The sequence below is a fragment of the Salvia splendens genome, chromosome 12, assembly GCF_004379255.2.
Source record: "Salvia splendens isolate huo1 chromosome 12, SspV2, whole genome shotgun sequence".
NCBI classification, from domain to species: domain Eukaryota; kingdom Viridiplantae; phylum Streptophyta; class Magnoliopsida; order Lamiales; family Lamiaceae; genus Salvia; species Salvia splendens.
Window position 1 is genome coordinate 2,925,040 of NC_056043.1, and position 14,616 is coordinate 2,939,655.

At 34.9% G+C, this 14,616-nt stretch overlaps 1 protein-coding gene and 1 long non-coding RNA gene across 4 annotated transcripts; both read left to right on the top strand.

Annotated features, from left to right (window-relative positions):
* Positions 1-208: 208 nt before the first annotated feature.
* Positions 209-711, top strand: LOC121758480. The gene is made up of 2 exons (XR_006041478.1): positions 209-416; positions 508-711. It is a non-coding gene; the product is annotated as an uncharacterized LOC121758480 (long non-coding RNA).
* A 2,671-nt stretch (positions 712-3,382) lies between these two features.
* LOC121756869 (pyruvate dehydrogenase E1 component subunit beta-3, chloroplastic-like) lies at positions 3,383-6,211 on the top strand. Of its 3 annotated transcripts, none has more exons than XM_042152281.1 (4): positions 3,383-3,742; positions 4,044-4,147; positions 4,260-4,303; positions 5,030-6,211. In XM_042152281.1, exons 1-4 carry the CDS (start codon positions 3,643-3,645, stop codon positions 6,000-6,002), a joined length of 1,221 nt encoding a protein of 406 aa, XP_042008215.1. In that variant the 5' UTR covers positions 3,383-3,642; the 3' UTR covers positions 6,003-6,211. The 3 variants fall into 3 exon arrangements, with proteins under 3 accessions (XP_042008215.1, XP_042008216.1, XP_042008217.1); XM_042152282.1 differs by having other exon boundaries at positions 3,383-3,733; XM_042152283.1 differs by having other exon boundaries at positions 3,384-3,727.
* The last annotated feature ends 8,405 nt before the right edge of the window (positions 6,212-14,616 follow it).

A 14,616-nucleotide genomic window follows, 5' to 3' on the forward strand; every position in this document is an offset into this window, starting at 1 on the left:
TAAATATATACTATCAATTGACCTTTTCAACTAAATATTGATGAAACCGTCTATATCCTAAAACAGATAAATACTCTGTATCATTGCATTATACATATGATAATTAATTAGCCCGTCTCATATATGTAATTAATTAGCCAATCTCAAATTAAAAACAAATACATATCTTTAATTAGCCTATGCCATTAACTATATTCTACTACGAAACCTAATTTTCTCTCTCTCTCTCCCGTCGCCGCTATCTTCTTCAATTTTCCCCTTCTCCGTATTTTCGTTTTCAGTGGCTGCATCTCCAGCTGCATCTACAAATTTTCTCCTTCTTCAATCTTTCCCTTCTCTGTATTTTCGTTTTCAGTGGCTGCGTCTCCAAATTTTCTTCACAAGTTCATCAACCATCTACAACTCTCTATAATCAGGTAAGTCGTTTCTTCATCTAATTCTTCTTCTCCATTTTTTCGTTTCTGCGCATCTCTCATCTCTCTGTCTTCTTCGAATATCATCGAAAAGGAAGGACTCAATTGCAATTTCAGATGAGTTTTGCGTCGTGCTACAGTGCTACTGCAAAGATGGAGTAATAATGTTCAAAAGCGCAAAAAAAAGGACGATTTGGGATGCGTTTTAGAGTATGATTGGAGGTGTTTTTCACTGCAAAATTGAGTTTTGCTGTATCGTTGGAGATGCCCTAATGAGATGAGACCTATTTTTCACTAACACACTTTTCTTTTCGTGTTTTTCTTACTTTACTAATTTTATCTTAAATCACGGGTCATTTTAAAAGTTTTTATTTTTAGGGGATATAGGAAGTATATATTACACTAGTAGCACAATGTAATAAGGGCTCAATTGCTAAGGATGATTAGGATGTAAAACAAAGGCTTCATATAAATTAAGGACCAATGTTGTACTTATGCAGATCTTTTGGAGTTTGAAACCAACCTCCTACTTCAGATATACACAAAAAATAGTTACACAATTTATAATTTATTAATAAATCAAATTACCACAATTTCAGTTGTATTAAATTATCAAAATTCTATACTACTACTTTAATTATTTTTGGTAATCTATATAATAGACAGAGTTGTAGGAATAGGTACATATATACTCAATTACTTTCATTCAAAAATATTATCAACAAATTAATTTATATCAGCTGTACTATAATTTAGTTATATAAGAAATGAAATACATTTTTATTGAGAATTTTGATAAGGTGTGAGAAATTGAAAAAAAAAGGTTTTGCATACGAAAGATATTATCTTTGGAAGAATCAAATATACATCATGAGAAAAGCATGCTGCATTTATAAGTCTATTTGGGGAAGGTGCGCTGAAAATTAATTTTTGCACGTTAAATTGTTTGATCATTATAATACAATAATTTATGTAGAATTTAATATACACGTGAAGCCCAACAACAAATACTAATAGTTTGGTTGCTGAATAAATATAAAATTCAAATTCGAAATCAAGAACTTTTTTTGTGAAGAACTCATTACAATCTACACCACCCACAACTATAAAATTAGATCACCATTGATAAGTGGCATAAAAATATAGAAAATTACTAAGAATCCCAAAGTTGTATACTTGTATTAGTTTGATACTACTTAATTTATTTATATTTCAACCCCTAGATCCACCTATATGCAAGTCCAAATTGTCGACTTAGTTCATTCAAATAAATTAAACTTACTAGTTGGTTTGTCATCTCCTTGCTTAACCACTAAAGTAAAGTATCGATATATTATTATATGGCATATTAAAATATTATGCATAAATGTTACATATCTAAATATAACAATCTAAAATTATATAAGGTCTGCGAGATCAGTTACCCCTCAATAATATATTAACATAAGTTATTGATCAAGGATAAAATAAATTTAAATATAGTCTTCTAAAAGTAATTCCCTCAATAATTTATCAACTCGAATGTGAAAAGGGGGAAGAATGTGGGGCCAAAGGATTATATCCTAATCTAAAATTAGTATTTAAATTAGTCTTGGTTAGTAGAAAGTTGTGTTAAACATTCTACGAAAATGAGCTAACATGCCAACGGTTGCGTGAAAATATTTATTTTTGCTCTCAAAAAAGTAGGAACAAGTTGTTTTTGAGACGATACTTTTGTTGAATATTTGACAATTATTTATAGTTGTTTGTCACGAAAGGTGCCTACAAGCCTACAATATAATTTGATTTGTCACGTTTATGTTCATTGGCAGCTGTGGTTATGTTAGTGTTATTATACCGAATGAGTATTGTGACGAATCGACATGGTAGAAATGCGATTTGATACGATTACACAATATTGAGATTTTGGTAAATTTCTAGGGAAGTGGGAGAGAAAGTGAAAAATAGGAAAATGATTGTTTTAAAAATTACTAATATAAAGTGTGAGAAAAATCATAGTACTAAAATTTTGATCAAATTCTCATACGAAGTCTGTTTTCAGTTATCTCATGCTCAAATTTTTATGATCAAATTATCTCTGGATGAAAATTATTTAATTACGGTCTCAGTCACATGGAAATAGAGATTATTTTTTTATTTTGGTTCGTCCAATAAAATAGTTCAATTTTGTTTTTGATAAATTCTTTCTCTTTAATGAGATGAGTTCATTCTCCACTATCATACTCCAATTACTATTTCTTTCTATCTCTCTCATGCTTTGCCAATTATGTATTAAAACCCTGACTGTCCCAACTCCAAAAAGTCTTTATTATTATGGCACGAATGGAATATTATTATTGCAAATAACATTAATTATTCTTATAAATAAAAGTGGCAATCTAGTCTAAATTCTAATAAACTCAAACCCCTAACCTTCGCCTTTTGCTACCACGACCACGACTCTGTTGAAGCAACCACCGCCACTGTAAACAGATCCTCGCCACCGCATTGTTCCATAGCTGCCAATGAAGCCATCCAACAGTCTAATGCGGAAGGGATGCCAAATCTCCGCCTCCAAACCTTCCAACAACCTCATCGGCGGTCACAACACCCGTGATCTACCGCGCGACATCACTTATTAAGTTCTTTCAATAATCGAGTAAGGGGTGTTAGAAAATAACAACAGGCAAAACATGCCCGATTCACGGTGTGATGATATTAATATGAGCCCATTCACATTGGAAGTACTACTTTTTTCCATATAGCTGAATTGGGTTTCAACATTGGGCCAGGCCCATGAGAGTATATTTGTCGATCCATTAGTATAAGAAATAAGGCAGCGAAAGCGGAATTGACCATATTACCCTTGATCCATTTGATTAATGGATGTCTTTATTATTTACCATGTTACCCTTGATTGTGCCACGTGTCTAGTATTTATTGGCTATCAGGATTCTAGAACAGTTATTCGGATTCAGAGGATTCAGCAGCATGATTGAACTGAAAACTTGTGGTGCAGCAATCAGCTCTCACACTGTTCTTACCTCTTCAGCTACTCTCCTCTTTCCGTAACTCAAGTCACCGCAAATCGCCGCCGCGTCTTCACCAGCTCCTCCGCAAAAAAGTGAAATTCATGTTTTTTTGGGAGCAATTTCTTAGTTTTTGCTATTTTGATCAGTAAGTTGCTGCGGTTGTACAATTGAGGAGCTTCGGATAGTCTAATATCTCTAATTATCGAATCTGTATCTGAATGGCGGCCGCGATTCTACATGGAATTGGAGCTACAACGCCTCTCTCATCGGTCAATTACAATAGTTCTCGCAGATCGCTCCCAGGTTCTGGTATTTCAGGTTTTGTTTGTAGCGCTAGTGTTGTTTTACTATTTCCTCTTATTGTTCTTGGAAATCTGCTGGATTTCCCCTTCCCTTGAGTAATTGCTTTGCGTTATTGTAGCAAGCTCTGGTTAATTCAGTTATTTTTGGCTGTGTGGGTTGTGATTTAGATAATTTATTTTCGAAAATCCTAATCGTTATGTTAGCCCTAGTTTATGTATATGCTGTTCTGGTTTTTGTATTCAACCAGTTTTATCTACTTAAGTGTAAGTATTTAGATTTGGTTTTTATGTTTCCTATTTTTATCAATATATTCCAGAGAGGAAAAGAGCTTCATTTGGCATTCAATGCTATGGAAGTTTGTCGTCTGGATCGAACATCGGTATTAACAGGGCTGCAAAGTTGTCAACTAATGCAGTTGCAGTAAGTTTACCATTGACAAAACAGTGTGTGCATTCTTATTCCAGCGTGTATATTCATCTCTGGCTAGCTATATATAACTATCCTAATTTGTTGTGTTCTTTTCTTACGGCAGACGAAGCAAGACAACGTAACAGCTTCTACTCCATCCAAGCCCGGGTACTTCTTGTTCTTCTCCTTTATTGCAAATCTAGTCTCAGTTTATAGACCAATTACTGATAAGTATGCTGCCATTTTTTATTTGGATGAAGATCTCAAAGGTGTTCGTTTTTTCTTCATAAGTGGAAAAGAATGAACTAATGAAATTTGGACAAAGTCTTATTCCAAGCTTATTTTGTTGCTTGTTATGCTAATATGAAAATTGATCAGTGAATTAAAACATCACTTCGTTTAACCCCATAGAAAATTTATGAACTTTTCTTGCTTAACAGGGATCATATGTACTTTACCTTTTCTTCCTAAGAAGAAATTTATTGCTAATATTCCTGTAGTCTGGTATGATTAGTTGATTCTAGATCTAGAATCAACTCCTCAAATAGTTCTTGTAACTTAAATGGTCCCCATCTATACATCTATGTCAATTCATTAATAACTATGATTTCAGATTAGGAGTCTTCATGCAGTTAACCTAATTCATAGGAAAGTCTCAGGATTATGCATGTTGAGTAAGTGAGTTACACAAAAGTCAAATTCCCAACCATTAATAATCCCTCGAGGAGATTCTCATTGTGAGTGTCTAAACCAACCAGTTATCTATTTAGAATTAGGGTGGAGTCACTCTTGGATTTGTGTCACTAGAATCCGATCGTATTAACTTATTGACACCTCTTAATTAATTGAGATGAGAATATTTGACCATTCATTACTTGCCATGACCGCTCCCAGGCATGAACTTTTGCTTTTTGAGGCTCTCCGTGAAGGGCTGGAAGAAGAGATGGAACGAGATCCCCGGGTTTGTGTCATTGGTGAAGATGTTGGCCACTATGGAGGATCATACAAGGTTACAAAGGGCCTGGCAGACAAGTATGGTGATCTCAGAGTCCTCGACACACCCATTGCTGAGAACTCATTCACTGGCATGGGCATTGGAGCTGCCATGACTGGATTGCGCCCCATTGTTGAGGGAATGAACATGGGTTTTCTCCTTCTAGCCTTCAATCAGATCTCTAACAACTGTGGCATGCTTCACTACACATCTGGGGGCCAGTTTAAAATACCAATAGTCATCCGTGGACCTGGCGGCGTTGGTCGACAGCTTGGAGCAGAGCATTCACAGCGTTTGGAGTCATATTTCCAGTCAATTCCTGGGATTCAGATGGTGGCTTGCTCGACGCCCTATAATGCCAAGGGTTTGATGAAAGCTGCTATTAGAAGTGATAATCCTGTTATTCTCTTTGAGCATGTCTTACTCTACAATCTAAAAGAGAGAATACCAGATGAAGAGTATGTATTGAGTCTCGAGGAAGCTGAGATGGTCAGAAAAGGAGAGCACGTCACCATTCTAACATATTCTAGAATGAGATATCATGTTATGCAAGCTGCTAAGACTCTGGTGAACAAAGGATATGATCCTGAAGTCATTGATATCAGATCACTGAAGCCATTTGATCTTCACACCATTGGGAATTCAGTGAAGAAGACTAATCGTGTGGTCATTGTTGAAGAGTGCATGAGAACGGGTGGAATTGGTGCCAGCTTGACAGCTTCAATAAATGAACATTTCCATGATTATTTGGATGCTCCAATTGTGTGTTTGTCATCTCAGGACGTGCCAACTCCATATGCCGGGACTCTGGAGGACTGGACTGTTGTTCAACCTGGACAGATTGTTGCTGCTGTTGAGCAGCTCTGCCAGTAGTACCTAACATCCATTCTTGATTTGTACGATTGCCAAATTTTGTGATAAATCATAGGTTTGTTCGAGTTGCTTTTGTTTGAGATGTGTGCTGTTTAAGTAAGTCAGACAGGCTTTGTAGTTGTCTTTTCTCTTTCTAGCTGGGAAATTGATGTTAGAAGTGGTGTAACTTTAAAGATTTTGTTGTATGAATACCCTTTGTGCTTGACTTACATGCCAGATGAGTCTGTACTATTAAGTTGCATATGCTGACTGGTGCAGTTTACGGTGAAAGAGACCAGCACGATTCTTCTAATAACTGATTTCAGAATGCTGTCAGGCCTAGCTTCCTGCTCTGTGATAATTGTTTTTATCACTAATATCTGCAGGGACATGTTTACACGGAAAACAACCAGTTTTGGATCCTTAATGCCAAAAGCTCAGGATGGGTTAGAACTTAGAAGAAGCCCGACCATAAGAGGGCTTTGTGACCACCTCTCCACTGCTAAGTAGTATTTCCCTTCGCATTCCCTCTTCTAAACTTAAACATTCAATTTTTTTTGTTTCATTACTTGTTTAATTCCCCGGTATCATCTAGAATGAAGCTCTCTAGCACATCTATATCTGGATTATGCAGAAATTGCTTACTTATGATCAATGAAGGTGGAAACTGTGGATTTGGAATGTATTTCGCACCTCACTTATTTGCATAATCACTTATCTCACCTCACTTAATTGTTTCATTACTCGTTTTATTCCCTCGTATCATCTAGAATGCATCTCTATAGCACATCTATATCTGGATTATGCAGAAATCGCTAACTAATGATCAATGAAGGTGGAAACTGTGAATTTGGATCGTATTTGCTTATCGCACCTCACTTATTTGCATATGCCGCAGCTATGATCCAAGAAGTAGCTTAACTAGTAGGATTGCTGTGCTCATGCTTCCTTCTCGTTTACATAGTGGCATGGCTCGTGGCATAGCTCAATGAGCGTAGGCGTAGCTTACACTCAGTGTATTTGTTATCATATCACATCAATGGTCCATGAAGTAGCCTACTAGTAGGCTTGCCCAGTTCATGCTTCCTTCTTGTTTACACTGTGACATGGCTTGTGGCATTGCTCAACGAGTGTAGGCGTATCCACGCACATGTGAACATGGGCATTGTCTGATTCGATACATGCTCTCAGCACATCAGGTGTTTGATTGTTGGTGTGTGGACTGTGGATTCCCAGCATAATTTTATTTTGCATTGCTCTACGGCATTTAATTTGCGTCGTTTGTGTGTATTTAATAGTAATATTTGGTTGCATTTTGCTGCATTTATACTCTCCATGTGGAGCAAAAGAAAACCATATCTTTTTCTTTGGCTTCTCAAATCTTGTCCTCATATCATCTCTTTATCTGCCTAATCTGTGTCTCAAGAATCACATGTAGATGAATCTTGTATTTGCATTGCATTGTTATTATACTTGGCCAAGTTTCCTTCTCTCTCTCTCTCTCTTTAGGCAAAGCAGATATTTAGTAGCACATTGGGCACAAGTGGCCTTGAATGCTCCTGGTTATCATTGAATTCTTTTATTCTCTTGCACAAAGCACTCTGTTTCTTTTAATGTTAGGTTGCCAAATCAATATGTACAAAACATAGGGTCTAAACCAAACCAAACAATTATCTTTACTTTTATTTTTCAGGATTTGTAATTAGATTTGTTGACTTGTTTCAAATTGATCCTTAGGTAAACTATTTTATACGCCCTCCCTCTATGAATAGAAGTCTTACTTTTTTCTAGCATGAGTTTCTAGAAATACAAAGAAATGTGAAAAAACGAGTGGAATGCGTCTCATTTTTTAAATACTCCGTATTAGTTTTACATTGAAATGTGAGATTTACTTCTACTTATAGAAAAAGTGAAATGAGACTTCTATTAACGTACAAACCAAAATAGCAAAATTAGATTAATTGCCACACAACTTATATAATACTCCCTCCCTCCGAAGGAAGATGACCCTTTCCTTAGGTGGCACGAGATTTTATGCAGCTTTATTTTGTGTGTTAAGTGGAAGAGTAAAATAGGAGAGAGTGAATAAAAGTAGAGGTAAAGATGTTTTCATTTTTTAGTAATGAGTCATCTTGGTTGAGACAAATCAAAAAGGAAAGTGAGTCATCTTCAGTGGAACGAATGGATTACTTCAATTATGCTTTCTGATAAGTTAGTATATGTAAATGCTAAATAGGGATTGAGCAAAAATCCAAAACGCAATAAATTCGTGTGATAATAAACATAATCGACACAAACATTATAGACACGAGTTGTCTTAATTAACTATCTTTCACAATAAAGTTTTATATTTCTGCACAAAAAATTCAAGATAGAGTCACCATATATAGGTGAATATCTTATTACGTTATATCCAGATGTATTAAGATTCAGTTCTGCGTTTTTAAAATATGATTACACGTGTAGAAAATGCAGAAGAAAGCAGGGTTTGATCAGCTGAAATCCACGCGATGCATGCATGCAAAATCACGAGAAGTTGTGTGTCGTTACATTCACTCATTTTGTTTGGTTTTATAGTTCTATAACTCTAACCTGTGTCGTCTCATGCTCATTTTGTAAGGATATATGGGAACATCCTTTGATTCATTCTCTCACTTCAACATATAATGCCTCGTGCCTTTAACAGATATATGCGGTGGCGGATTCAAAAAATTTCGATTTGAGGTGCAACAAAACCCTTTGGATAATGTCTGACACACGGATGAGCTAAAGGGTATTATCGGGATAGTTTACAACATGAATACTACTCCCTCCGTCCCTCAAAGTTTGTCCCAGTTTGATCCGACACGGGTTTGAAGAAATTATTTGACTTTGTATTAAATGGAGGTGTGTAGTGGAATAAGGGTCCCATATTGAGGAGATTGAGGGTGTATTTAATGTCTATTTTTTGAAAGTTTCCAATTGGGACAAACTTTGTAGGACGGATGAAAATTGTAAAATGGGGAAAACTTTATGGGACGGAAAGAGCACTACATTGTTACATAATTTGAGTACTTCGAAGCCTACTCCAAACACATAATTTTAATCGTGTTATTTTTATATTTCAGTTATGTACTTTATTTAAATTTTATTTTTTGATAATCGTGTAACACCCCGACTTTTTCTACCTTTTTATTGTGTTCTTGAAAGGACCGTCGTTTGTGCACTTGAAAAATTTTCGACCTTGTTTCTTTTATCGAGAGAAGTATTTCACTTTTGGGGCCAAACAATTATTCTTTCCTAGCCCAATTTGAAACCCAATTGTTACGAGCCCAAAATGATACCTACACGAAAGAATAGACTACGTATCAAATACACTTTCGGAACAAAAAAAAATTCATAAAAGACAAAATTTCACGTCTTTTCGTTTTGATGCGACGAGTAATTAATGCGGCCGTCGTTAGAAAACGTGCCTGATGCGACGTGGTTCTTATCCAACTTTTCGTCTTGATGTGACGCGGTTCTTATCCAACTTTTCGTGATGAAGTATGTTGCGAACATAGAAAGCTTATGTTGTAGGCTAGATTGAATACGCGCAAACCGTAGTTTTAAGTTGAGATAATTTATCGCTTTTCCGAGCGATGAAAACGAACGAGAATCTGAAAGTTTGGGGTGAACCCCTAATTTGTCAAGTCACGACAAGGCAAGGAGATCGAGAGTGCGAAAGGAGGCCGATGGACCATGAACCTTTTCTTGGAATTGCGTGAAACTTTGAAGCAAGCTAAGTGCGAACCATTCGAAGGACGTAAGCAAATTTCGGGACGAAATTTTTGTTAAGATGGGTAGATTATAACACGCCGACTTTTTCTACATTTTTGTTAAAATGTTTAGTGTTCTCGGACTTTTCCTCTGTTTTTATAAAATATATTTTGGCACGTGTCCACTGAGTACACCAAGTACTCAGCCCTGCATATGTTTTTTCTATGTGCAGGTTGAGCAGTGACGAGCGCGGTGGGTGTTGAGCATGATAGTGAAGAAGATTGTAAATAAAACTTTCTGAATATATTATGTCTTCATACATAATAGTATTCTACTCTCGAATGCTTCCGCCAAGTATTGTTGAGATAATTTTATCTCAAGTTGCTGATTGTTGAAAAGACACTAGGATTTTATTCGAGCTTTTCCCATTTGTTTGGAGCTAAAGTCGAGTTTGCACTCTGTGTATCATACACTATGATATATATTATTCTTTTAAGCTAATTGAGCCTTTCTTATGAACTGTTATCCTTAAATGCTATTCTTAATGTTTGTCCCTTGGTCACGATCGCCTCGATTGTAACACCCCTGGGGTGGGCGGGCGTGACAAATCGGTATATTAATTTACCCTACACAGTATTAGCAGCCGTTTCCAGCTGTCGTTCATCCATTTAATTTAATGAAATCAAGATAGATTCTATTTTGAAAATTAATAACATAAAAATTTGTTGAGTTGAGATATTTGAGCCTTTTTCATTAGTTTTTTTGGAAGGAATTGATTTTAAAATTTATTGGCGCGCAAGTTAGAGCCGACAAAGGCCGAGCGAGTCTTTTTTTTTTAAATTTATATAGTTAAAGGAGTACTTTTTTTGGTGAAATTATTAGTTCCATTTTTATGAGTTTTATATATTAATATGCCTGTAATATTGAACTGGCACAAAATAAAAACATTAGAGCGTTACTCTCTGGTATGACTTCACTACACCATATCAAACACTATCACTTAAAATATGGTACTACTAGTATAAGGAAACTATCATGTTATAATCACAAACTATTTTAATTTTATGAAAAAATATCCTATAATAACCATCAAAATATTAATTAAAGTAAGATGTTTTTAGCAATTCAGGAATTTTTTTTGGAATAAGGAAATAATTTAGAATTCAAAGAGATATTTTTTCATTAAAATACCACATGAAAAGGTGATTTGTTTTTTATTGACTTACATTGAGAAACATGGGCAAAGCAATGCACCTAGTCCTATGTAGATTCCTACAGCCTAATACAAAAACATGAGTAGAGCAATGCACCTAGTCCTATGTAGAAACCTAGCCTAATACAAAATTTTGGTTCCCATTATAATTTACAATACGTGTCACTAATGTAGGCACATGATGAAGCACAACAACCCTCTCAAGAAGACAACCTTCTCAAAATAGCTTTCCCTTTATTCCATTGTAAAATACATTTGATTCTACGCATATGGTCTAGTATGCATAATCAGATCATAATAAATTATCCGAAATTGAGAAAAGGAAAAAAGAAATTCGGGAATCTCGCGGTCCTCCTACATCATCGGGCTCTTAAATCTGACTAAACAGAGTTCGAAAGGGCAGCCGACGGGCAAAATTCCGCAACCCTAATCGAAAGGGCGCCGTAAAACCGTCGAGTAAACCTGTCACATGATACGTGGATCCCTAACCGTTACACTATCGTGTCGTTTTCTGAACGCACATTAATTAGTACAGTCTATAGATCGATGATCGTGCATGTGTGGTATGGCTGTATCAATATAATAATCTAATACAAACCCAATGAGTATGGTTGAGTGGTAGAGACTCATATATTCTCAACCAAATGTCAGTAGATCGAACTTAGACATTTGATATATAGTAGTTTTAAATTTTAGTCAATTATCTTACCTTCTGAGATGTTCCGGTTATAATATAAGAAATATACCATTCCAATACACGTGGCGTGCATTCGCGACGACAACACGAAAATATAGAGGGGTAGTTAGTCTTGGTATCTTCCAAGGTGGTAGGAAGTTCTCTGTGGGCAAGAGCTTGAATTGAGGGGAGTTTGTGCCTAGCAGAAGACAAGGGTGCGGTTATGGTCAGTCTAAATTATATGATTTCAAAGGTGACGATATTTTCTGCTACAAATTATGGGCATAAGTTTGATTTCAAAGCAAGTGATAAATAGTTTAGTCCATTCTCCCTTTTCTTTTCAATGAAGGTAAAAACTATAAACATTCAAATCTAGAAGCTAGCGAGCATCGAATGATGATAATGTCAACACAAAATAATACAGTAGTCTACCAAAAACCCAACAAACGATCAAAACCCAACAAACGATAAAAACCAAACAAGAAACAATGAAAAAACGCAACAATACCAGACACATTTACCCTTTTTAGCAAATGTAACAATTATGCATTCATGTTTATTACTCCATTTGTTCGTCAATAGAAGTCCTAGTATTTTTTTCTGGTACAAATTGTAAGAAATATGAGTTGAAAAAAAGTCAGTGAAATGTAGATTTTATTTTTGTACGTGAACTTTATAATGAAATATGTATAAAATGAGTTAATGAAATGTAAAATTTGTAATAAAACTAAATGATACTTCTATTATAATATAGACTAAAAATAGCAAATACGATTCTTATTTAATAACTTAATTATTTGATTAAGTTAAGATTATTTTTGATTGTACACCATCATGTCACATCGCAACGACATCCATAGTGAATTAGTGATCGTTGTGCCCTACAACACAACATAATTAGACCAAAGTGGTAAAATATCTATACACGTAGTATAATTAAATATAATAGATATTTACGATATAAGTTTTAAATAAGTATCGTGCATTAAATTAGAGATAACTCGAAGATTCGAAATGACACTAATGAAATTAAAATATGATCAATTTGCAAAACATAATTACTTGATGAGTTGATATGTCCTTTTTTGGAGACTAATTATTTACAATATTTGAATTTGCTCTTCATCCATCTATAGATCTTTACCTATTTGAATTTAACCGATTGAGTAATGATCCGGTTGATTTTAAACTTGATGAACCAATTCTATCTTGTAGATCACCTATTTTCATTGGCGGATCCAGGGTAATGTGATCGGGTTCAACCGACCTTGTCGCCGACCGGGGTAGAAAAAGTCCATTAAATTTGATTTTAGGAGTTGTCGATAACCCATGACGCGACAACTCTGCCTCAATTCCACTCGATACTAGAGGTTCACTTTCGTTCTTCATTCATGAACCATCCATTGCTAGCGACGACCGCTGCACCGCCAACGCCTTTCGACAACCTTCTTTACTATGTCTGATTTTATGAGTTATATTCTCTGGATCCGCCATTACATATTGCATATGGAGTTATGCCGTCTTGAAATTAAATGTTCTATTTAATACATACATCATCTCGAAAATCACATAAATTAACCTAAGTCTGACATCAAAAGTTAGCTAGGGACATTTCGTGTTTCCTCCACCATGACCCAAACACAAATAAATTTGAACCTAATTGGTGCCACGAGACACACATTATGGTTGACCTTAATAAATCCATCTTCCTTAAAAAGTAGAAAACCTAATCAATCAATTAGTGGAAACTCCAGTTCATCATGCTTAATTATCTATTCATTTAATTCCTCTTTTGATATTATCAAGGATAAAAGTCAATCTCATAGGGCATATATAGACATCACTTATCCAATCCATATTTTTTTTAATTATCTAATAATTATAGATAACCTAAACCATACAGTGCTCGATAAACCCTGTTTTTTCACTCGACTCGAGTGCTCGATAAACTCTGTTTTTTTTTTCAGTATTCCCGACTCGGTACATCGATTGAGTCAAACCATCAACCTTCTACCAATGATTAGAAAGACCTTTTTATTTCTCTTACTATTACTAATGTTGTAAATTACTATTATCGGAGGTCATACTTGAAGAAAGTAATATTGGTCTACTATTTATATTGCTAATTTAAGTATGTTTTAATTGTGATATATATTAGTATTTGACCGACCACGGCATCATAATTGATAACACACTTTGAACTAACTTTTCAAATCTGGTCACTTTTTATTTCAATGGTGCTCTCGAAAGTTTTTTTCACACATCCATATGTATGTGTGTGTGAAGATAGAAAGAGAGAGAGAAACTTTTCTATTTAAGTTAGATTGAATTATTATCCCCATAGCCGAAACAAAAAGGCAGTAATAGTTTAGTTGGAAAAAGTTATATATGTGCGCCACTCCCATTATTTCTCTCATTCAATTATTTAATAATGTTTCTAAAACTATAAATTATATGTGCGTACTAAACTACTAATAATGAATAGATAAACCCTATTAAGGATAACATTAATTTGCAATTTAAAGAAACCTAGCATACGACTGCGAGCACCCACGGATGGAATTCTTGCTTAAACTATATTTGAAGGCAAATTAAAGTTAACGATGAAGCACGATTTAGTTGGTGAAACGTATCTACTTCAATCACTTGACATGGTTTCGAATCACAATAACCAGAGGTAATATTGGAGAACTAGTATTATTGATTATTTTTAAAATAGTACATTTATAATAGTAGTATTTCATTTCGATTTTGACATGTGATGCAATTTGTTCTTTAATTTCATTGCTGAGAAGTAATAAAGTTTTAAATCTTATTGATTAATTTATTTGGATCGGTAGCTATTGTGAGTTCCACTAGACGCAAATGCTTCTTGTAGTGGGTGTGGAAGAGCATTACAAATTAAACATCAATCAATAATGGAAATATATATATACAAACACATAAATATATTTATTTTTAATAGCTTCACCCCGAGATCTATGGAGTGTGACGAACGACATGATGCA